Source organism: Callorhinus ursinus, unplaced genomic scaffold (genome assembly GCF_003265705.2).
Source record: "Callorhinus ursinus isolate GAN/ISIS: 27379988/994484 unplaced genomic scaffold, GSC_fseal_2.0 scaffold18, whole genome shotgun sequence".
In the NCBI taxonomy this organism is placed as follows: Eukaryota; Metazoa; Chordata; class Mammalia; order Carnivora; family Otariidae; genus Callorhinus; species Callorhinus ursinus.
Genome location: NW_027397080.1, coordinates 21,004,640 through 21,027,226, shown reverse-complemented (window position 1 = coordinate 21,027,226; position 22,587 = coordinate 21,004,640). Strand labels below are relative to the sequence as shown.

Genomic DNA, 22,587 nt, shown 5'->3' with positions numbered 1-22,587 from the left:
TGAGGCCGAGAGGGAGAATGCCCAAGAGGGAGGCATTGGCAGAGGCAGGATTGAAAGTTGGAGGTTGTGAGCTCAGAAGCAGGGCTGGAGACAGGAAGGCAGAGCCCGCGGGCTCACGCTGCTCACCGTGCACACTGAGGTTCACGACACTCTGGGCCACACCGTAGGTGTTGGAGGCCACGCAGCGGTAAGCACCGTGGTTGCTGGGCCGGGTGCCCACGATGGTGATGATGGAGCCGTTGGGGCTGATGTGGACATTGTCTGTGGAGTTGGCATCGGGCAGGGTATGGTCAGTGAGCTTGTCCTCATGCCTCTGTGTTGCCAGTAGGCACCGCTCGGCCCCATGTCCCCGACCCCTCTAGCCTGGGTGTGTCTAGCTCACAGAGTCCCAGGTGGCAGATGGAAGAGGTCTTGGAGACTGCCGGGTTCAGCCCCCTCCCCATCCAGATGGGGGACAGTGAGGCCCCAGAGGGGAGGGGCCCCCTCAGCCTTTGCCCCATCCACAGCGGTGATCACACCTTCACACCGGCCTCCAGGATCCCCTCCCCCCGCCCCGGCCCCCGCCAGCTCACCCTCCAGTTCTTGACTCCGAGTTCTCCACTCGAGGCTGATGGGGGCTGCCCCGTCATGGATGAGGCACTTGAAGCTGGCATCTTGGCCCTGTTGCACAGTGCTGCTAGGTGGGTCGATAGAGATGACAGGGCTCCTGAGGCCTGTGGGATGAAGCAAGCAGGGGGCTGGGCTCGGGAGGGCCAGCTTGGCTTGACCCCCCTGCCTCATGAGGCTCCACGGTCTGCCCTCCGCCCCTTGCCTGTGGCATCTGCCACACTCACGGTAGGAGGACCCCGCACTGGGTGGGACAGTGACTGTGAAGGAAGCCTCCTGCTCGGGGCCAGAGCCGCCAGCCACGCGGCACACATACTCGCCGGAGTCGGCAGGGGAGACATGGTGCAGCCGTAGCCTGGAGCCGTGGGTCTGCGAGCGAGGAGGGGACAGCCATCAGGCCAAAGCACCTGGGGCTGGGCGAGTCCCCAAGCCCGCTGTGCCAGTGGCTGAGTTCTCCCTTGAGTCCCAGGAGCCCAGGGCTCCAGCTGGGAGGGATGAGGGATCTTCATTTACTGGATCCTACATGTTCACCTGGCCCACTTTTCAGAGGAGGAAGCTGCCTCGGGGACAACTCAGCAGCAGGGCCAGAACACCCAGGTCTCTCACTCTCCCGCTGAGCAGCTCTGCTCCAACAACTACACTATCCCCTGGGGTCCCAGAGGAAGCCAGGGTTCACATGAGGTCTGGGGTACAGAGAGCAAATGCAGGTTGAACCCGGTCTGCCCTGGAACGCTCCCCATCAGGCCCCTGTACCTGGTGCTGGGTGGGGAGGCGGCCCCCACGCTTGTACCACGTGACCCGGGCATGGGCCTGCCCAGGCACCACGCAGTTCAAGTCCAGGGTCTGTCCTTCGGCCACGTGGGAGGAGGAGGCCTCGATGTAGATGGGCTGCGCCAGTCCAGGGGCTGGGGGCACAGGGGGTGAGTGAGAAGGGTGGGACTCCCAGGGACGAAGGCAGGGACTGAGGGTGGTGGCAGTGGCAGGATGCCATGGGGCCATGCCACCCAGACCCAGGACTGGTCCCCCGTGGTTGCGGGGAGGGGCTGGAGGACCTTCACAGAGCAGAGAGCCAGAGCCCTGCTGGAAAAGCAGGGAAGAGCAAGGCCAGGAAGGGATTCCCCAGGCCTGTGTCCCAGCATCACCCACCGCTTCTGTCACTCACCGGGAATGGGGCCTGGGCTGGAGGCCTCAACTGTGACGAGGACAGAAGCCTCCAGGGTGCCTGAGTTGCTGGTCACTTGGCACGAGTACTCTCCAGAGTCAGCCGGGGACACCTGATTCAGCCTTAGCAGGGGTCCGTGGACCTGGCCAGCATCAGGGCAAGGGCAGGGACAGTGAGCTGGGGGGCTGGCAGCCACGGCCTTCAGATGCCCAAGTCCTCTGCTATATACACCCCAGGACTGTCACGTACAGTTGTGAAGGCTGCATCATGTGCAGGGCGACCCCTGAGACCTTAGACACTGCAGAGTATGTTTATGACACTTTTATGGTAGGAGAAGTCTAGCGACCCGAGTAACAGGTGCCTTTTTTTAATTGCACCCAGGTGCTGGGAGCCCGGGGGTGGCTCTGCGGCACCCAGCCTATCCTTGAACTCCTGACTCCCAGTGGTCTCCTGCTGCAATTTTCCCGAAGCCCCGGAAGTTGGAGCTACCTTCCCTCCTGGCTAGAATGAGGCAGGACTGTTGGGCAGGGGTGGCGTGGGGTAGGGGAGTGCCCACATCCTGCTTTCTCCAGCCCCCGTACCTGGTGCCGGGCAGGAAGGCTGCCCCCGCGCCTGTGCCACGTGACCTGGGCGTGGGCCTGTCCAGGGACCACGCAGTTCAGATCCAGGGTCTGCCCTTCGGCCACGTGGGAAGAGGAGGTCTCAATGCGGATGGGCGGGGCTCCACCTGGGGCTGAGGCACAGGAAGAGGTCAGTGAGCTGGAACTCCCACCTCTCTGCCCTCAGTCCTGACCCCCTGGGCACCCAGATTTTCAGACCAGGGGCCAGACCACATATGGAGAGATGGCCTCGGTCCGCCCCCACTGCCCATTCCTGTGAAGCCTGGGGCAGCTGGGCTGGCCTGGGGGAAATGGCACGCCCCACACCATGGCCCCACCGTCTCCTCTTGTGCTCCCAGCACCACCAGTGGCCGGGGCCCAGGGCCAGGCACCTCCCTACAGATCACTCTTTTTCTCAAACTTGAGCAATGTGTGCCTAAGCACCCAGACTCGGGGGCCAGACTACCTGGGTTCAAAACCCAGGTCTGCCATCTATTAGCTGTAGGACCTTCGGAGAGTGACTTCACCTCTCCGTCTCAGTTTTCCATCTGTAAAATGGGGAGAACAGTCACACCAACCTCAAACAGTTTTTGTGAGGATGAAATGGGTTAAACGTGTAAACAGAACAGGGCCCAGCACCTCGTAAGTGCTAGATCACATTTATTTCTCAGCAATTCCCAAACTATGTTCGTGTCTGCCATAGCCACATACAAATTATTTTATATTTTCCTGTCAAACGATTCACTTAACAAAACCCGTAAATACTTAGCCCCGTCGTAGACAATGATTTCCCTGAAAGCATGGCGGGTTTCATATGTGGCTATCTTTCTCTTATATACCACTGGTAATACGAAAGATTTTTATCAGGGCCCCCCGCTCCAGATCACCCTCACGTACCCATAGAGGTGCAGTTCCAGCCTTTAGGGAACGCACGTATTGTTGCAAGAGTTCTGCTATCCCCACTTTATGGATGAGGAAGGCGAGGCACGGAGTCCCTTTGCGCAACAAAGTGTGGAGAGAGGAGCTGGGCCTCCAGCCCACATAGGCCAGACTCCCAAGTCGAGTTCTCAGGCCCTAGGCATCCTACCTGACCTGGCTCCCGACCTCTGCCTGCTGGTTCCCCCCCGGCCACGTCCCTTCTCCAGCCTCCCAGCCCCACCACAGGCACCCTCACCAGGGACAGGAACAGCGCTGGAGCCATATGCCTCGATGTTGACCAGGACTGAGGCCTCCAGGGAACCCGAGCCGCTCATCACGTGGCACACATACTCGCCCGAGTCAGCCGGGGACACCTGGTACAGCCGCAGCCGGGAGCCGTGGGCCTGAGCAGGGGCAGGATGGGGAAACAGGAGCAGAGTGAGAGAGCAGGCAGAATCCTGGAAGGCTGGGGCCAAGGTCTGACCTCCGACCTGGGCAGGCACTGTGCCCCTAGGGACTGCCGGCCTCCTTCCTGAGTAGATCTTGGGGGAGGGGCCCCTAGGCAGGGCCCCCACATTCAGCCACCCTCCCACCACATCCAGCCCTGCAACTCCCATACCTGGTGGTGAGTGGGGAGGCTGCCCCCGCGCTTGTGCCACGTGACCTGGGCGTGGGCCTGTCCAGGGACCACGCAGTTCAGGTCCACGGTCTGCCCTTCGGCCACGCGGGAGGAGGAGGACTCGATTCTGATGGGCACAGCACCGCCAGGGGCTGTGGGCACAGAAGCAGATTTAGGAACGACTGGGCTGGTAGGAGCCTCAGCCATAGAAACCTCTGTCGCCCAAGGTAATAACGATGGTTAACGCCTACTAAGCACGTATGGCATGCCAAGTACCACTGTAAGCACTATACGTGTATGAACTCGTTTAATCCTCATAAAAGTCATCGGGGCGCCCGGGTGGCTCAGTGTCTGCCTTTGGCTCAGGCCATGATCCCAGGGTCCTGGGCTTGAGCTGTACATCGGGCCCCCCGCTCAGCGGGGAGTCTGCTTCTCCCTCTCCCTCTGCTCTCCCCCTCTGCTCCTGCTCTTTCTCTCTCAAATAAATAAATAAAATCTTTAAAAAAGAATCCTCATAGATTTCACGAACTTTCTGTGATCGTGGAAACACTCATCTGCACTGCCCACCACGGCAGCTGGGTGTGGCCAGTGGCCACCACAGTGGACACCAACATGGGGCTGGAATGACCGGCATCCCCACGCTGCTGACGAGAGAATGAAGATGAGGGAGGAGAGGAAGTCCCTCAAGTCTCTCAGTGGCGCAGGCAGGACGGGAACCCAGGTATCTTGCTGCAGAGCCCTTGGCCTGGACCGCCACCCTCATGTGAGACCTCTGACTGACTCCCCGGGGAGCCCTGTTACCTGCGTCTCCTGGTCCCTTCCTGGGCCTTTGTCAGACTCACCGGAGGGGCTGCCGGCCCTGGGGGAGACTGAGACCACAATGGAGGCCTCCTGGGCATCGATGTTGTTGTTGGCCCGGCACACGTACTCGCCCGAGTCAGCCACAGACATGTGGTTCAGCCGCAGGCGGGAGCCGTGGGCCTGGGAGCAGATGGGGAAGGAGTGTGAGAGGGGTGGAGGGGCCAAGAAGTCACCAGCTGGTTTAGGCCTCCTCCCAGGCCTCCCTCATCAGACCTGCCGAGGCCACCCGCTGTCTACCCAGGGCAGAAGGGAGGACCGCCCCGGGACTGCCAGCGAGGGCTTCACTTCCGGTTCTTTGCCCATGGGGTCTGTCCCTGCAATGCCACCCCGGCGGGCAGGGGTTCTGCCCTCACTGGCCCGGCTCCACTCTACCTGGTGTTGGGCAGGAAGGCTGCCCCCACGCTTGTACCACGTGATGGTGGCCTGGGGCTGCCTGGCGACCACACAGTTCAGATCCAAGGTCTGCCCTTCGACCACGGTGGGGGACGAGGACTCGATCCTGATGGGCGGGGAGACGCTGGGCACTGAGACAGAGACGGATGGGCCACATAGCCAGAGTCAGGCAACAGTGACGGTGCCAGGGCCCAGTCTGCCTCCCCCCGCACCCACTTGCCTGGACCCCCTGCCCTGTGCCCTCTCACCGTGGGAGGGACCGCTGCCCTCGATGGTAACGACAAGTGAGGTCTCCTGGGAGCCACCACCGTTACTGACGTGACACACATATTCGCCCGAGTCGGCTGGTGTCACCTGGGGGATCCGGAGTCGGGAGCCCACGATCTGAGGGGGAGCACGTGTCCGTCAGTGGGTGGGGGGCAGCATGTCCACATCTCGGGGGCTGCCGCCCCAGACTCCAGGAGCCTCGCCGTCTCGCCCGGGCTGGCCGCCACCCGGGCGTCCTTCAGAACTGCCTCAGCAGCCTTCCTGAGGCTCCAGGCTGGGGTGGACCGTGCCTCTAGCCTCTGTACTGTTCTCACCTGTCACCTGGGCCAAAAGCCTGCTGAGGCCATCCCTGGTGACTCCACAGTGCCCGGCTATGGCTTCTATTACACTGCTCTCACAAGGCGTGTCTGCCTCGTCCGCTAGCCTGTGAGCTCCCTGAGGCCAGGCACCTGCCTCGTCCCACTTGGAATCCTTAGTGCCAGGTACAGACTTGGCCTGGAGTAGATTCTCAGGGACATTCAGTGAGTGAGTAAATCATAGAATGTTCTGTTAAAATACGGGATCCAACTAGGGTCAGTAGGATATATGTATCCTCAGCATCAGTCCAGGGCCAGTCAAGTAAGAATGCTCAAAGTTTGCTGAATGACTAATGAGCACAGCAAAGATGTTGACAGCCCCTCCTGAATGCCATCAGGGCCAGTGTGCCCAGTTTTTGCATCCCCACCCAATGCCTCCATACCTGGTGCCGGCTGGGTAGGCTGCCTCCACGCTTATACCAGGTGATGGTGTGGGGGGCTTGGCTGGCCACCAGGCAGTTGAGGTCCAGGACGTGTCCGTTGGCCAGGGAGGCCGAGGACGACTCAATGCGGACGGGGTACACCACACCCTGGGCTGGGAGGGCAAGACAGGAGGCAGGGTGTGGGAGTCGCTGAGATTGGAGTGGCTCGAGCAGCCCTCCACCGTTTGGTATGACCCCTGAGATACTCACGGTGGGAGGGGCCAAGGTGTTGCTGGATGGTGACGAGGACAGAGGCTTCTTGGGTGCCCGAGCTGCTTACCACGCGGCACACGTACTCTCCAGAGTCGGCTGGGGTCACCTGGGGCAGGCGCAGCCTTGAGCCATGCACCTGGGCAGGAGGAAGTCAGGCTCAGAGTCAGGCCCTGGGGCTCTCAGCTAAACTCCCGCTCCCTTCCCTGGCTCTGCTCCCAGCCCGGTCGAGTCAACTGGACTCGAGAGGAGCTCTTCCTGGAAAGACCACCTTGTGACCAGTCGATTCCCCTGCCCCAGTGTCAGGACTGGGCCCAATGAAAAGAAGTGGGTGACCAACATTCATTGATGTGCTTTGGGGCAGGGGAGGTAGGCAGTGTGAGTCCACCTACCAGAGAAGGACACTGAGGATCAGGGAGGTTAAATGACCGGCCTAAAGTCACACAGCAGGCCAAGTGGTAGGACAGTGTCTGAACTCAGATATGCCTGAATTCAAAGCCTGTGTACTTTCCTCTGTAGTCACCAGGGTCTTCCAGGTCCCCCCTTAGCTCCCTGCCTCCTACCTGGTGCCGAGCGGGGAGGCGGCCCCCACGTTTGTGCCACGTGACCTGGGTATGGGTCTGCCCAGCAACCAGGCAGTTCAGATCCAGGGTCTGCCCTTCAGCCACGTGGGAGGAGGAGGACTCGATCCGGACAGGAGGGGTGACCCCCAGTGCTGGGGACAGAGGGCAGAGGGTCAATTCCTGGCTAGGAGGTGGGGGGGTGGGCTGTGAGTGAAGATAAGGGCTACTGGTCTGGTGGGATCCTGCCAGTGTTTCCCACGGCTGGGCCCCTAGCCCTGCCCTACCCCCAGGACTGCTTACCGGGTACAGAGCCTGCAGGCTCAATGGTCACCAGGACAGAGGCCTCCAGGGGCACCGAGCCACCCACCACGCGGCACACATACTCGCCCGAGTCAACTGGGGACACCTGGTGTAGTCTCAGCAGTGAGCCGTGGGTCTGGCCGGAATGGAGGTGAGCTCAGAGGGGGCCCCCACGGGACCCCTGTACCCATAACCTGCATGCCTGCCTCACTCTCTGACCCCTGGGGCCTGACCATCAGCTCCGTCCTGCTTAGGGAGAGACTTGTCCCAAGAGTAGGAGGTGGCCAGGAGGAGCTATGGTGAACTGGTCAAGCACTAATATCACCTTCCATCGATGCTAAGACACACTTTTTAATGTTTCTGAAATCAGGATGCATCTTATAGTGAATAATTTTACAATTAAAAGTGGCAGCTTTTTTTCCTTAGAGGTACCAAAAAATCATAATGCATCTTGCAATTGATAGCATCTTGGACTGTATAAAACACAGTAATATTAATAATGGTATTATGGGAACAACAGCTCAGCAACTTCTACCTGCCTGAGCTCTGAGCACTTTGCACATATATTAAGGCCCTTTACCCTGAAGACAATTCTGTAAGACAGCATTTTACAGACTCTGAAGCTACGGCACAGAGAGGTTAAGTAACTCGCTCAAGGTCACAAGCTAGTAAGCGGTAGAAGCAGCATTCACACCTAGGCCGGCCAGTCTTCGAGTCTGGGTTCTAACCATTGTACTGGACCCCTGTGCAATGGGGTCTAAGGCTTTCCCTGACTCCAAGGAGCTAGCCTCCAGTGCCCCCCCTTCTTGGCCGCCACCACCCAGGGCCTTCCTCCCATCCCTTTCTTGGCCTGTCCATCTTCCAGGCCTGTACCTGGTGTCGGGCGGGGAGGCTGCCCCCGCGCTTATGCCATGTGACCTGGGCGTGGGCCTGCCCGGGCACCACACAGTTCAGATCCAGGGTCTGCCCTTCGGCCACGTGGGAGGAGGAGGACTCGATGCGGATGGGCTGGGAGCCGGCCGGAGCTGGAAAAGAAGATGGTCAGCGGTCACTCCAGTTCTCTACAGCCGCCCCCGCCTATCCCTGTCTTCCGTCCCAGCCCAACCTGGTGGCCCCACTCACGGTAGGCGAAGTTGGCCCCCTGGGTCCTGGTTACTGTGACTGTGATGGAGGCCTCCAGCCCATTGCTGGCCCGGCAAACGTACTCGCCTGCGTCAGCTGGCGAGGCCTGGAAGATGTACAGGCGGGAGCCGCGGACCTGGGCAGCCAGGGAAAGGGGTGTGAGAACAGGGCTCCCCACAGCCTAGCAGATGCCCCTCTGCCCTGCTCCTCTGAGCTGGGAACTGCCAGCCGCTCAGCTCCAGGGCCCCGACCCCCTCAACTCACTTCCCAGAGCTGGGCCTGGCCAGCCCCTCCCGCCTTTCTGCCACCGCGCACCTGGTGCCGGGCGGGCAGGCTGCCCCCGCGCTTGTACCACGTGACCTGGGCGTGGGCCTGCCCTGCCACCACACAGCTCAGATCCAGGGTCTGCCCCTCGGCCACGGTGGGGGAGGTGGACTCGATCCTGACAGGTGGGACAGGTCCTGGGGCTGTGGGGAAAGAAGCAAAGGTAGCGGATGCCCCCCAGAAGACAGGGCCAGAAGGGTCCACCTCAGAGAGAGCCAGCCCGGCCAGGCTCTCACGTGTTTGGCAGTTTGGTGGCCTGGGCTTGATGTCCTCAGCTGAGCCGCCCCGAGCAGAAGGCCAGGGCAGGGGCCAAGCCTCGCAGAAGGGAGCAAGGAAGTGGGGGGAGAAGAGGGCAGTTGAGGCTGGGGGAGGGGAAGAGGAGGCAGTCGAGTGGCTAGACGAAAGTGACCGGAAAATGGCGGGTCACTCAGAGAAGCGGTCGCCAGCTCCGGTGTGGGCCTCCTGCTCCCACCCTCCCAATGGCAGGCAGAGTCGCTAGGACCTCAGCCCCTCGGAAGGCCCTCAGCCCCTCCTGCGTGCCCTGTCCTTGGCAGTTACTCACCAGGGATGGAGCCCGCAGGGGAGCCGGAGGCCTTGATGTTGACCAGGACAGAGGTCTCCAGGGGCCCAGAGCCAAGGACCACGCGGCACACGTACTCGCCTGAGTCAGCTGGGGACACCTGGTGCAGCCGCAGCAGCGAGCCATGGGTCTGCGTGCAAACAGGGAGGGTTGGAAGGGGGCCGGAGGGGCCCTATCCACCCCTCCTTTAGCAGGCTGGTCCTGGGGACTGCTGTACCTGGTGCCGAGCGGGGAGGCTGCCCCCGCGCCTGTGCCACGTGACCTGGGCGTGGGCCTGCCCGGGCACCACGCAGTTCAGGTCCAGGGTCTGCCCTTCGGCCACGTGGGAGGAGGAGGACTCGATGCGGATGAGCTGGGAGCTGCCCAGAGGGCCTCCTCCAGGAACTGGCACAGAGGAACTAGTAAGGGGCCTGGGCTCCTGAGCCACAGTCCCGGAGCCCTGGGGCAGAGCGCCCTGGGATAGGACCAAGCCCTAGCTTGGGAGGGCAGATGGGAGGCCTTTCTAAGGCTGGGACCATGCTTTTCTATCTCAGCATGGTCAGTCAGGCCCCTCCTTCCCTGACCCACCTCCAGCTTCGAATTCAAGGCCCATTTGTCCACCTATGGCTTCCTGATCTGTGATGAGCTGCTGCGGCCTACAGGCAACCAAAGCCCTTCAGTGCCCAGGCCGGACCAACGGATGCAGACAATAACGTTACAACTCTCTTCTAGACAGTGTTTATCATCTGCTCACACCACGTGGTAGTGCTATTGTCCCCATTTCACAGATGATGGAACTGAGCCCTAAAACGTGACATAACTTAGTTCGAGACTGATAAAAGTTAGAAGGAGGATTTAAATCCAGGTCAGCCTGACTCCCAACTCAGTTTAATCCTGACTCTGCCGCTTCCTGATGAAATCTGAAACAGTAACTTCATCGTGAGGCCCCAGGTAAGCCACATCAACCTTACCCACTCTCAGTGCCCTCACATCCCCAAAGCCTGCCTAGAGCACCCCTTCTTGTCCTCATCTTACCGAAGAGACCACAGACACCTTCCCTGGGAACAGTGGGGAGATCCTAGGGCTCGGCCCCTGCCTGGCCCCGCTTGGCTCCTCACCTGGGGTGTAGCTCGGGCCTGAGTGGGTGCTATGTAAGACAGAGATGATGATGGAGGCCTCCTTGGGGCCTGACTCGTTCTCCACTCGGCATACGTATTCTCCAGAATCAGCCGGTGAGACCTGGGAAAGCCGTAACCGGGAGCCACGCACCTGGGACAGGGTGGGACAGAGGGAGGTGAGGATGAGGGAGGGCTGTAGCCACCACGCCCTCGGAGCCTTGGTGAGTCATTCATCAGGCTCTCCCTGGCTCCGCTCCGAGCTGCCCCATGACGGGAGCTGGATAGGGAAGGAAATCAGGGCTGGTTGCTGCCTGAGGAGAGCGTCGGGGCTGTGTGAAGGATCACCCCCAGGTGCCCTGCCAGAGGCTCAGGGACTCCCCCATACCTGGCTGTGGGGAGGCAGGCTGCCTCCTCGCTTGTACCACGTGACGGAGGTGTGGGCCAGCCCTGCCACCACACAGTTGAGGTCCAGCGTCTGGCCTTCAGTCACGGACGGTGATGAGGACTCAATTCTGACGGGTGGGGAGCTGGCGCCTGAGGCTGGGGCCAGAGGGGGATGGAGTCGGCCTTGGGGAGCCCTCCCCGAGGTTTGCCCTCCCCACTCCTTCAGTCCCCAGAGGCCCCGCACCTGGAAGGACAACCACTTGGATCCTGGCCTGCGCAGTGCCCGCGGGGCTGGTGGCCACGCAGAGGTAGAAGCCGGCGTCGGCAGCCGTGATGGCCGGGATGAGCAGCGTGGCGATGTCCGTGCGCTCGGACCGGGCCTGCGCACAGCAAGAGGGGTCAGCCACCCGCGGGGGCGAGGCAGCCTGCAGAGGGCCAGCCAGCGAGGGGGGGCAGGGGGGCATGAAAGGTAGAGGCAAGCACAGAGCCAACACTAGGGCCCAGCTGGACACGGAGGGCAGAGCCAGGTGGCAAAGCAAGAGGCCGATGGCTGCTCATGGCCAGGGTACACTGGACGGGTGGTCTGAGCAGGCTGTCATTCTGCACGTGAGGAAAACCAGGAGGGGAGGAGATGGGGAAGGGAACGGAGGCAGGAAGGCAGGAAGCGAAGGTGGCAGGTGCTGGGACTCTGCTGAGCCTGCGGGCCTGGCCCAGATAGATCTCCTCACCTGTGGGGGGAGGCTGCCCCCTTCCTTCCTCCAGGTGATAGTGGCGCTGGGCACACCTGCGGCCCTGCAGTATAGCCTGACGGTGCGGCCTTCGTGCACCTGAGTCCTCTCTGGACTCACCTGGACCCTGGGCCCGCTGCCCCCTGTGCACAGAACCCCGTGAGAACATCCCTCTGGACCACCCAGGTGCTCCCAAGCTCCGCCCTCAGCCCCGTCCCCTCACCATGCACGTGGAGCACGGCCCTGCCCACGTGCTGCCCGGCGCTATTATGGGCACGACACAGGTACTGGGCTTGATCCGAGGGCTCGACGGCCGGCAGGCGCAGGATGCCGCCGTGGAACTGTGCCTTCTGAGGGAGCTGGCCCCCAGGGCCCCCTGATGGAGAGAGGTGGGGTCAGCACCCACTGGGACTGGCAAGGCCAGGCCCGGCCCCCTGGCTTGCAGACCCCACAGCCTCGAGTCCTGCCCCTGACCACTGCCCCCCCCCGCCCCCATCCAGGAGCAGCGGGCCCTGAGGGCAGTCCTGCCTGGCTTCACCTGTCCACTCGAGGGTGGGTGTGGGGTTCCCTGTGGCGCTGCAGCGGAACTCAGCCAGCTGCCCAGGCTGCACGGTGAGCTGTGGTGGGTGGATGGAAACCACGGGGGCGGACGGGGTGCCCGAGGCTGACGGGGGAGGAGAGGGAGGATGCAGTCAGGGTGGGGAACGTCCCCCTTGTTGCTCTCTCTGCTTCTACTCTAGCCCCCTATGGCCGTCTGTTCATAGAGTAGCCACAGGGAGCTTTGAAAATGTCCATGGGATCTTCATACTTCTCCACTTCAGGCCCCTCCGTGGCCCCCTAGAGCTTTTAGGATAAAATCCGAACTCCCTGCTGTGATCCACTTCTGCTCACATCTTTTACATTCCTCACCTACCCCCCTTCCGTAGCTCCAGCTATGCTGGCCCTGCCAGGGCTCAAACACATCAAAATGCTCCTGCTTCAGGGCCTTTGCCCATGCTGCGTCTTCTGCCAAGAACACTCTGCCAGCTCTTCAAGTGGCCGAACACCTTCACTTCCTTCAGCTCTTGGCCCAGATGTCACCTCCTCAGAGAGGCCCAGCCTGACCACCCCGCGGACAGTAGCCAGCCTTCTCCCACCTCAGGGAGGTCTATTCCGAGCTCAGCCCTCATCACCACGTGAAATTACACTGCTTGTTCGTTTGTTCCCAGGCTTACTGCATCCCTATCAGAACAGCCGGTGCAGGAGGGCAGAGCTCCCGTTTGTCCCCTCCCCCATTTCTTCAGAGTCTAGCCAGGACCTAGCACTCCGTAGATGGTCACAAACTGTCAGGTGAATGAAGACACAGTCGCTAGACCTGGTGCGCATGGGGGAAGGCTGCGGGGGGTGGGGTGGGGGCGGTGGGCCAGGCATGGAAATGACCCGTGTACCTTGCACATGCAGCGTGGCTGTGCCCTGGTCCATGGCGAACATGTTGGAGCCAGTGCACACGTAGGTACCCGCGTCACTCGGCTGGACGTTGCGAATGGTCAGGATGCCGTTGAAGTCCATGGCCCGGGCCGGCAGCTTCCCGTTGTGCAGGCGGGTCCAAACCAGGGTGTAAGCCGGAGACTGTGGGCGGGGCCGGGAGGATGGACTGGAGGTCAGAGGTGAAGCCGGGAGCCACCGGAAGGCGGAGCCTCCCTCCCTGAGGTCCATGCCCAGCTCTGCCCACCTTGCTCTTGGCCGTGCAGATGAAAGTGACGTCGGCTCCGGGGCGCACGCTCTGGCTGCGCTGCTCTTCTACCGTCACCGTGATGGGCTTGCTGGGAGCCTCTGTGGGGACGGGAGGGCCCTGTGAGCTGGGTGCTGGCTGGGCCCTCGGCCTGGAGCCACTTTCTCTCTCTCTCTCTCTCCATCATCCTGTCTGGGAGGTGCTTCCGTCCCAGGCTAGCTTCCATTCCACTGTGTTCCCTGTGCCCCCCTCCCCTGGCCTGGCTCAGCCCCACGGTCCACCTTCCTGCTGGCACTGAGCAGCCACAGGCTGTGCTCAGGGAGCACCACGCCACGAGCCCATCTGGTTCCACTGCAGGATCCAGACCACAGATCTGCCCTAACACTTCATGCTCGCCTCCAGCCGGGCTCCTCTGTCCGGTGGGAGTTTCCATTCTCCCCAGCGATTTCACACCTCCTCCCAACCTCTCCACCCGCCTGCACCCCCTTCCAGTTCCACAGCTAAGGGCGTCGATCCACACTTGCTGGGGAAGTCCAAACTACCAGGAGGGACCTCGCCCATTTTCTCAAACCCTTCTGCCTGGTCCCTGCAGGATGAGAGCCTCCCCTCCCATCACCCAGCTCCATTCTGTCCTTCCATCCTCTCCCCAGGACTTCCTCCAGGGGCTGTGCACTCTCTTGCGACATCAGTCCCTGCTCTCTCTCTCCATGGATCATTCTAGAATTTCCTACCTTCGAAAACACTCCCTTGACCTCATACTCCCCTCAGCTACTGCCCCATTTCTTGGCCTTCCTTCAGAGCCAAGACTCTTGACAGCATTGTCTATATTTGCTGTCTACGTTTGGCCTTCCCCACCATTCTTTGCCTCCCTCCAGTTTGGTTTCTACCCCTCCTCTGCACTGAAAATGGCTCTTGTCAAAGCATGACCTCCAAGGGTCACCTCTCTGCCCACATCTGACTTCCCCGGGGGTGGCTTCCTACCACGCCCTCCCTGAAGTCCCCTCTCCCCATGACCCCCAACACACCACGTCCCCTGCTCCCTTCCTATCTTACTGGCTGCACCTGCTGTCCCCCCCTTCGGCTTGACATGTTCCAGCTGGAGCTCCTTGGGGCTCCGCAGGCCCTGTCCTTGAGCCACGCTCTCCCTGGCTAATTTCATTCTGTTCCATGGCTTTCACAACACCATCTCTGTGCCAAGAGTTCTCAAATTCATTTCTCTGCCGGGGCCTCTTTCCTGAATTCCAGACTCCCATTCCCAAACACCTGCCTGATGTACCTGCTTAGATGTTTTCTCAAATCCCTCCAGGGTCAACGAGTCCAAAACTCACCCTGTGATGCTCTCTGAACTGTCCATAGCAGGTGCTGCTGGTGCCCCGCCCATGTCCCCATGCCCTGTCACTTCGGAGCCCAGCTGCCTGACTTTTGCCAGCCGATGCATTTCTATGCCTGACATCGTCTTTCTCGGGTCACTGGAGACTCCTGTGCCCCTCCCCCCCCCCCCGAGGTGGTGCAGAATGCAGAGGATCTGGTGTTCCTAGAAGAGGCCTCGATCAATTGACCCTGGGGTAGGGTGACTCCAAGGTGCATATTTTACTGTAGAGTTTCCCAGAATTTCTTTGGCTGCCTTTAACAACTGCCCACAGTGGGAACGTGCTCGGTAACATGCCCTTTATGGGATGCCTTCTCTTTCCTGCCTCACCTCACCTCCCAGATAAACTACTGGCATGCCCATGCTCATCGCAGACTCAACTTTGAGGGAGCCCCAAGGAAAACACTCTCCTACTGAGCCTATTCAGCTCAGTAAAGGGCACCTCATTTGCCTACCTGCTGGAGTCCAGACCCCTGGGCATCAGCCTAGCCTTTCTTTCTCCCCCAATGACCACAACCACGTCCTGCCAATTCTGCCTCTAAAACTTGCCTCTACTCTATCATCTCTCCATCTCCATGGCCAGCACCCCCATCCGAGCACCACCACCCCCTCCAGCAGGGAACATGCCCGCTGCCTGTGTCCACAGGCCAGCCATGCACAGGCAGGCCTGGGGAGGCGGGGAGCAGGGACTCACCAGTGACCAGCAGCTCTGCCCGGCTGCTGTTGGCGTGATGGAGATTACGACAGGTGCAGATATAGACGCCAGCATCCGAGGGCTGGACGCTGGGGAAGTGGAGCTCAGAGCCTGGTGGGGAGCGGATGGGAGCTCGTCAGGGCAGATGCACCCCTTCTCCCACCCGGCCCTGCGTGTAAGGACAGGATCCCAGTAAACAGGCCTGTGCCTCTCCTCCCACTGGGGTGGCTCACAGGGCTGAGGGGCCTGGGGCCCTGGGTACCTTGATGTCGCTGCTGGGTGCTGCTGGGCATGGGACGCCCATCCTCACGAGACCAGTAGAAGTAGTGGGGTGGGCTCCCAGTGACCTGGCACCGCAGGGAGTGGGAGCCACTTTGGGGTACTATGCTCCGAGCTGGATGCACCTGGACCACCAGCGGGGTTGCATCTGCTGGAGGAAGGACAGGAGAGACCGTTCAGGCAGGAGGCTCCCAGCATGCGGCATTGGGTCAGGTCTGCCTGTCTCCCCAAATACTGGCATGCCCCACCCTCAGCCCTGTCTCCCCTGGATGTAGTAGCTCTCAAACCCCCTAGGCTCAGCACCTTGCCCACCCCCCTCACCTGGGGCCATGATCCCACTTACCTTGTGGCAGGCACCGGCCCCCCCGCACGTTGGGATTACCCACGTAACCTGGGGCACATCTGTAAGGAGGAACAAAGCCCAGCCCTGTCAGGCCCCAGGCCCCAGGGGACTCAGAGCCTCACGGTGGATTTGGGGAGCCAGAAGCCCATGGGGGTGGACCCAGTGTGGGGTGGGGAGGCTCACAACTCTGGAAGGACTTTAGAGACCAAAGAGGCCCCAACATGGGGCCTCACTGTGCTGAGAAAGGGGAGCACAGGACAATGTCGGCAGGCTGGATACCGGGCTAATAAGGCCTTTATTCTCCAGGGAAACATTCATTCAACACACATTTATTAAGCGACTACGATGCTAGGCTACGAAAATATGACAGTGAACATGATGAAGCTCTTGCTCTTTTAGAACTCAGTTGTGGGGAGACCAACATGGAAACTATGTAAATGAGAGTGAGGGACACAGACGAGGGGCACTGACCCAGCCGTGAGAATCAAGAGGCTCCCCAGAGGATGGCACTGCTGAGTTGTTATATTCCTTTGGAGCAGACTGTACTCCAGAGAGCTCCCCACTACCCGTAATGATGTATTTGTATGATTACTTGCTGCCCCGACTTCCGTGACAGGTGGTAGACTCCCTAAGGCCTGGGACTGAATCGGTTTTGTTCACCACTTTATCTCCAACAGTTTGGCTCACCACACGGCATACAGTAGATGCTCAATAAAAACGTGCTGAATGAGTAAATGAAGCTGAGCTTTGACGGCTAAACAGGAGTTAGCCAGAAAGGGGAGGCTTGAGGGTGAAGAATGTTCCAGGTAGAGGAACAGCACGTGGAAAGACCTGAACATCAAGAAGTCAAGAGGTTAAGCCCGCCTACAGTAGGTTTGGGTGTCAAAAGTAGGATGAGCTTGGGCTTGGCCCGAGGATAATGGGGAATCTTGGAAGGGCTTTGGGCAGGGGAGAGATGCGATCCTGGCCGGGACCTTTCTGAGCAACATCATCCAGGGCTCTCATCTAGGAGTCTACCAAAGGCCCACCCCCACCCCCCAATCCATCCTATTTGCAAACTTACTGCTCACAGTACTGGCCAGTGTAGCCAGGTTCGCAGGCCGTGCAGTGATACCCACCAGCCCCCAGACTCTCACAGGTGCGGGAGAACCTGGAAGAGGGGAGGCAGAGGTCAGGCCATGGGATGCCCACTCTCCCCCCTGGTCCCTCCGCTCCCCAGTGGGAGGGCTTCCGTGGGCCTTGAGTGAGGGCACCCACGTGTTCTCCGGGTTGGTGAGTGGGCAGGCGCAGGGCTGGCAGTCCTCCGGTGTCCCAGCGGTAGCGTCTCCGTAGTAGCCAGGCGCACACAGCTCACAGAACTCCCCAGCGGCGTTGTGCTGGCACTGCTACAGGGCACAAGAACGTCGGCCGCTTGCCGTTTGGCCACGTTTACCAGAAACTATACAATTTTGTAATCCCTGGATCTGGAAATTCCATGTTTGTGAGCCTATCTTAAAGAAATGTAGAATGGCACAAAGATCTCACTACAGAATGTTTAACTCAGTGGTGTTTATAACAGCAAAATGCCAGAAACAAACATGAACAGGGAACTGGATGAATTACAATGAACATCCACCCCCATAGCTATCAAAAAGGATGATGTCAATATATTACTGTATGTTAACTATACTGGAATTAAAATTAAAAATTTAATCGAAAAAATTTTTAAATATTTATTTGAGAGAGAGAGAGAGCACACGAACATGCATGTGCATGCGAGTGTATGTAAACAGTGAGGGGGCAGGGGGCAGGGAGACGGACAGAATCCCAAGCAGGCTCTGTGCTGAGCACAGAGCTCAACACGGGGCTCGATCCCACAACCCTGAGATCATGACCTGAGCTGAAACCAAGAGTTGGGCACTCAACTGACTGAGCAACCCAATAAAAAATTTTTTTTTTTTAAAAAGGATGATGTTGATTGTACTTTTTAAAAGATTTTATTTATTGGAGCACCTGGGTGGCTCAGTCAGTTAAGTGTCTGCCTTCAGCTCAGGTCACGGTCCCAGGATCCCAGGATCCAGACCCACATTGGGCTCCTTGCTCAGCGGGGAACCTGCTTCTCCCTCTCCCTCTGCTCCTCCCCCTGCTTGTGCTTTCTCTCTCCCTCCCTCTCTCTGTCAAATAAGTAAATAAAATATTTTAAAAAAAGATTTTATTTATTTACTTGAGAGTGAGTGAGCGAGAGAGAGCGTGAGCAGGGGGAGGGGCAGAGGGAGAAGGAGATGCCCTTGAATGTACTTCTTATATTTTTCTACCCAAACACCTGTGATATCAGAGAAAAGTGAAGGTATATACCTGGGTAGGTGGGGGCAGAGCTTTGTAATTCCTGCTTCATCATAAAAGTATGTGCGGGTTTTATGTTCTCCTCCAATGAGATCCATGTTCGTTTTATTAACAGAGCCTGTTCCTTGCTCTGTGTTTAGCTGTGGGTCTGTCAACCACCCAGCCCTTGACCCTGGGGGGCTCTACACACACAGACACACATCCACGCGCGCACGCGCGCGCACACACACACCCCCCATTCTGAAAAGTTCCCAGACAAGTGTTTAATGATCTGGACCGATGTTCATGAACTTGTAAGCAAAAAAGCTGATCATCAAACACAATGATGCCATGTTTATTTGTAAAACAAAAGGCATATTGATATGTGTAAATATTTGCCCAGAAAAAGAACAAAAGAGTTCCACCCACACTAATGGGGCCCGTGATTACCTCCAGGTGGTAGGATTATAAGGGATTTTTACTTTCTTTTTGGCTTGTCTTTGTAGCCTGAGGCCTCCACAGAGAACAAGTCCTCTAGTAAGAGGACAGAGCAGGAACCAGAGTTTTCTTTATAGAGAAAGATGTTACGCCCTCGTTCTGGCTGCCAGCCCCCCCCCTCCCCCAGCAAAGAGACCGCTGGTCCAGGCGCTTTGTCCATAGGCCATGCCCTGAGACCCTGCCCCTGGACCTAGGCCTACCTGACCAAGGTAACCCTTCCCTGCCTCCCAGGCATCCCCGGTGCCCCACCCGGGCCCGGACAAAGTGACCCCCGCCCCACGTGCAGCTTACCGAGCAGGCCCCCGTCTCTGGGTGGCACAGGTCTGAGTGGCCGTTGCATTCACACAGCTCACAGTGGCCGAGGTAGAGCCCACTGCCAGTGCGCGTGTAGCCCGGGGCACAGTCCTGGGGAGAGAGGGGGGCTGGTCTCTATCTGCACTGTCGTTCCATCTGGAACCTACAGACCGGAATCCTCTCCCTCCAGCGGCTCTCCGGTCTGGACTCCCATTGGCTCTAGGCTGGGAAATCCCAGGCCCAGTTCCCCTCCCCGACAGCCTCCTCTCTCTGGAACCTTCCTCCCTGTCCTTGTGTGCTCTTTCTCAACACTCCGGAAGCTGGGACAGTGTCTGTCCCCATCCTGCCTGGCACCTCCAGCCGCTCAGGAGTTACAGAAATAGCAGTTCACCCTTAATGGAGAACCCTTCTCCATTTGCCCTTTCGGTTCCTGAAAATTCTGGCAGGGTCTCTACCAAAAAACTGAATTCTTTGATGAAAACACAAGGTTCGGGGGACCCAGATTTGGAACGAGCCCTTGGAGGTCTTCACCTTCACCTTTACATTCAGTAAATGAAGTGAAAGAGGCAGCACACATTCAATGGAGGATGTTTTTACACATTCTAAGTGAGTAATCATGGGTTCTGAAAACAAAGAATGTCTATTCACTACCCCTCCCTTGAAACCCCACCAGGCCGCCCTCCCTCCCCAGTCATTTCAAAGGGATGTTTGGAAATCTGCGTTGCTTCACTGCAGAAAATGTGCACACGGGATTATGCTGCTCTCCCCAGGGCTTCTCCTTCAAAACGTGCGAAATTTTCTCACTTCAAAGGATGCGAAGTTCGTATTTGGATTTGAAAGTTCTTGTGGCCACAGCAAAGGTGCCCGGATGCGAAACGGCGGAGATGTGTGTACTTTCCACAGGGGAGTTCCCGAGTGTGGGCGCTGGCTGGTCCCACACTTGACCTTCAGGCTGCCCACCTGGCATCGCAGCTCTGTCCCCTCCCCTCGTTCCATTCCCCTTCCTCCGTTCCTAGCTCACTCATCCAGTGTGGACCGGTCGCCTGCTGTGTGCCTAGAAACTTCTGCATGGTCTCCAGCCAAAGCCTTGGGATGCCCTCTGTTCCACCCCCACGGCCCTCCTCTAAACAGGACTCCACTGGGGTCATTCACCAGGCCAGAGGAATTTTCCTGAGGCCCAGCACAGATCATAGCACTCCCTTCACAGCCTGGCATTCCCTACTGATCGGAGCCTTGTTCTGGGCCTAAGGAAGTGGCCCCTGCCCCCCACCCCCAGCTTTCCAGGGGGGATCCTTCTGCATCACAGGCTACTTCCCCATACATTCCTCCTTCTGAGCTTCTGCCCAGAACTCTACCCTGCTCCACACTGTTGACCTCCTTGAGGCGTCTATGCTCTGCTTTGGCCAAGGGTAATTTGTGTCTGGTATTGTCTCCCTCTCTCTGGGGGGTACCCCGGGAGGAAGAGCTGGGTCTTAGCCTTGGGTAAGCCACTCACCCTTCAGAGCCTCTATTCAAACAGAATCTGTTCAAAGGGGATAATTCCACATCCCTCGGGGGTGGTCAGGAAGAATAAATGCGACACGGCACGCATGGTACACGACCGTTACGGCAGTCATCCCAGGCCACGGAGATACCAGCTGTGGCCAGCTTGCTGACCCAGCGGGACTAGAGGCAGAGGCACCGGGGCTGGCCACACTCACTTGGCAGGATAAACCAACATAGCCCGGGGGACAACGGCATTCCTCCACCTCCAGGGCCCGGGGTCCCTCCGAGGGCCTGGGCTGGGCCACCTCCAGGCTGACGGAGCTGATGCTGGCTGCCAGTGGCATCGAGGAGAACGTGGCCCGGACCAGAAGCTCATCCAGGTCAGCCAGTGCCATCAGCAGGTGCTCCCGCGTGGCCGGCTGCCCATCAGGCCGGCGCCAGAATTCCTGGGTGGGGGACAACAGCAAGTGTGCGTGAGGGGTGTTGGGCTTTGCGGGCTATTCCCGCAGCTCCCCCTACCAGAACCCCCGAACTCCAGGCACTGGCTGGGGATAGGCAGGGGTAGCTGGCGTCAGAGCCGGGCTCCGAAGCAGGGTGGGTGGTGGGGGAGGGTCAGCCACACGGTGTGGTCGGGCGCCCCTCACCTCTCGGAAGACGATCTCGAAGCTCTTCCTCTCGGAGCCCTGCAGCACCGGCTGGGAGGCCACCAGCATGATGTTGTTGCCCTGCGGAGATAGTAGCGGGATTGGGAGGGGAACCAAGGGGCTCTTGGGGACAGAGGAGTCCTCCACCAGTCCCAGCCTCTCCGACACACCAGCCTCCCACCTCTCTCATTTCCCAAGCCCATGTGCCCAAAGGAATCAGGTACGTGCTCACTGCGCCCTTCTCCCAGCAGCTGGGCCTCTGCCTGGGTAGTGTCTAACCAGACGGTGAGGGTGGGAGGGCATGGGCCTCTGCCCCCCAGCTCGTGCCGGGCCAGCAAGGGGCTGGGCTGAAAGGACACTGAGGGTGCCCCCCTGGCTGGAATCCATGTGCTCACCGTGATCTGGACGTCAGGGTCAGAGAGCGGGCTGCCCTGCGGCCCTGCTGTGTAGGAGAGGGTATATCGCAGCTTCCCGCCGTAAGCCGCCACCTGCAAAGAGGCAAGCCCTGAAGTCACAGCCTGACTCTGCCTTCAGTGACCCTACTGGCCAGTGGGCGGAGCCTCTCAAGGTGGTTTTGCACCTCTGCTGTCCCCTCCATTCAACCAGAGGCCCTTGTGCATGGCCTCTGGCTGCCTAGGAGACAGGACATCCCTCAGTTCCTTCACAGTCTTGGACCTGCTGGCAGGGACCCTGAGCAGCCCTGACGACTCAGCAAACGAGCTTCAAGCCCCTTTCCACTTGAAGAAACCTCCCATAGAGTAGACCGGGGTACTAACAGTAACCATCACGAACAGGCCGCGGAAGGTTCAAAAGTTCCCAGCCATGGGGCTAGGGCTGAGGGTGGGCCTTCAGAGGTCTTGTCTCTTGGGCAGCTGGTTTTTGTCTGCTTAGAATCCACTACCCCGCTTTTTGCAAACCGTAGCCCTGGTTTCCTTTAAAGGAAGCTCTGTCCTAACGTGCAGGCCAGAGGTTTGAGGGCAGGCATGAGCCAGGTCTGGTGAAGGTGCATATTCTACCACTCTCCCTTCCACTCGGTCGGGGATGGACACAAAAACCTGCTCTTTCCACTGGAACAGAGACACTCCCTTTACTAGTTAGATTAGAAGCCAGAGAATGACACCAACTGAGATGAAAGTCCTAAGGAGCCCCTGGACCCAGCCATGCCTGATGCCAGCATCCTTGGATTTTGTAGTTATGGGAGCCGATAGATTCTCTGTCTCATACAAGCCAGCTGGACTTGGGTTTTCTGTTGCTCATAACTGGAAGAGTCCTTGGGCTTCCTGCTGGGGGCTTTCACGGGGCAGCCAAGGCCCTGGCTCTATCCCAGGACTTTCTCTCGTCTGCCACCTGAGCACATGTTCAGAAAACACCAGTGTGTCAGGCCTGGCCTATGTGTTCGTGTGTTCATGCAGTTGGTGAGCACTTATTAAATGCCTACTGGCTACATGCCAGGCCGGG

General features: G+C 59.2%; 1 protein-coding gene across 1 annotated transcript in view; it reads right to left on the bottom strand.

Annotated features, from left to right (window-relative positions):
- The window catches only part of HSPG2 (heparan sulfate proteoglycan 2), a 92,758-nt gene that overhangs the window by 14,159 nt on the left and 56,012 nt on the right, over positions 1-22,587 (bottom strand). The window contains exons 36-72 of the mRNA XM_073903584.1: positions 21,525-21,617; positions 21,130-21,210; positions 20,701-20,931; positions 18,998-19,111; positions 17,165-17,292; positions 16,971-17,057; positions 15,908-15,966; positions 15,548-15,715; positions 15,286-15,396; positions 13,223-13,323; positions 12,939-13,119; positions 12,050-12,175; positions 11,735-11,887; positions 11,512-11,654; positions 11,028-11,163; positions 10,785-10,939; positions 10,400-10,550; positions 9,520-9,686; positions 9,285-9,432; positions 8,714-8,865; positions 8,399-8,534; positions 8,150-8,301; positions 7,277-7,412; positions 6,977-7,128; positions 6,414-6,552; positions 6,165-6,316; positions 5,407-5,542; positions 5,138-5,289; positions 4,747-4,885; positions 3,905-4,056; positions 3,542-3,689; positions 2,350-2,501; positions 1,769-1,910; positions 1,360-1,511; positions 834-975; positions 573-713; positions 127-261 (exon numbers count right to left, since the gene is read on the bottom strand). Of these exons, the coding sequence (XP_073759685.1) occupies positions 127-261; positions 573-713; positions 834-975; positions 1,360-1,511; positions 1,769-1,910; positions 2,350-2,501; positions 3,542-3,689; positions 3,905-4,056; positions 4,747-4,885; positions 5,138-5,289; positions 5,407-5,542; positions 6,165-6,316; positions 6,414-6,552; positions 6,977-7,128; positions 7,277-7,412; positions 8,150-8,301; positions 8,399-8,534; positions 8,714-8,865; positions 9,285-9,432; positions 9,520-9,686; positions 10,400-10,550; positions 10,785-10,939; positions 11,028-11,163; positions 11,512-11,654; positions 11,735-11,887; positions 12,050-12,175; positions 12,939-13,119; positions 13,223-13,323; positions 15,286-15,396; positions 15,548-15,715; positions 15,908-15,966; positions 16,971-17,057; positions 17,165-17,292; positions 18,998-19,111; positions 20,701-20,931; positions 21,130-21,210; positions 21,525-21,617 (5,143 nt within the window). The remainder of the gene's footprint in view (positions 1-126; positions 262-572; positions 714-833; positions 976-1,359; positions 1,512-1,768; positions 1,911-2,349; positions 2,502-3,541; positions 3,690-3,904; positions 4,057-4,746; positions 4,886-5,137; positions 5,290-5,406; positions 5,543-6,164; positions 6,317-6,413; positions 6,553-6,976; positions 7,129-7,276; positions 7,413-8,149; positions 8,302-8,398; positions 8,535-8,713; positions 8,866-9,284; positions 9,433-9,519; positions 9,687-10,399; positions 10,551-10,784; positions 10,940-11,027; positions 11,164-11,511; positions 11,655-11,734; positions 11,888-12,049; positions 12,176-12,938; positions 13,120-13,222; positions 13,324-15,285; positions 15,397-15,547; positions 15,716-15,907; positions 15,967-16,970; positions 17,058-17,164; positions 17,293-18,997; positions 19,112-20,700; positions 20,932-21,129; positions 21,211-21,524; positions 21,618-22,587) is intronic.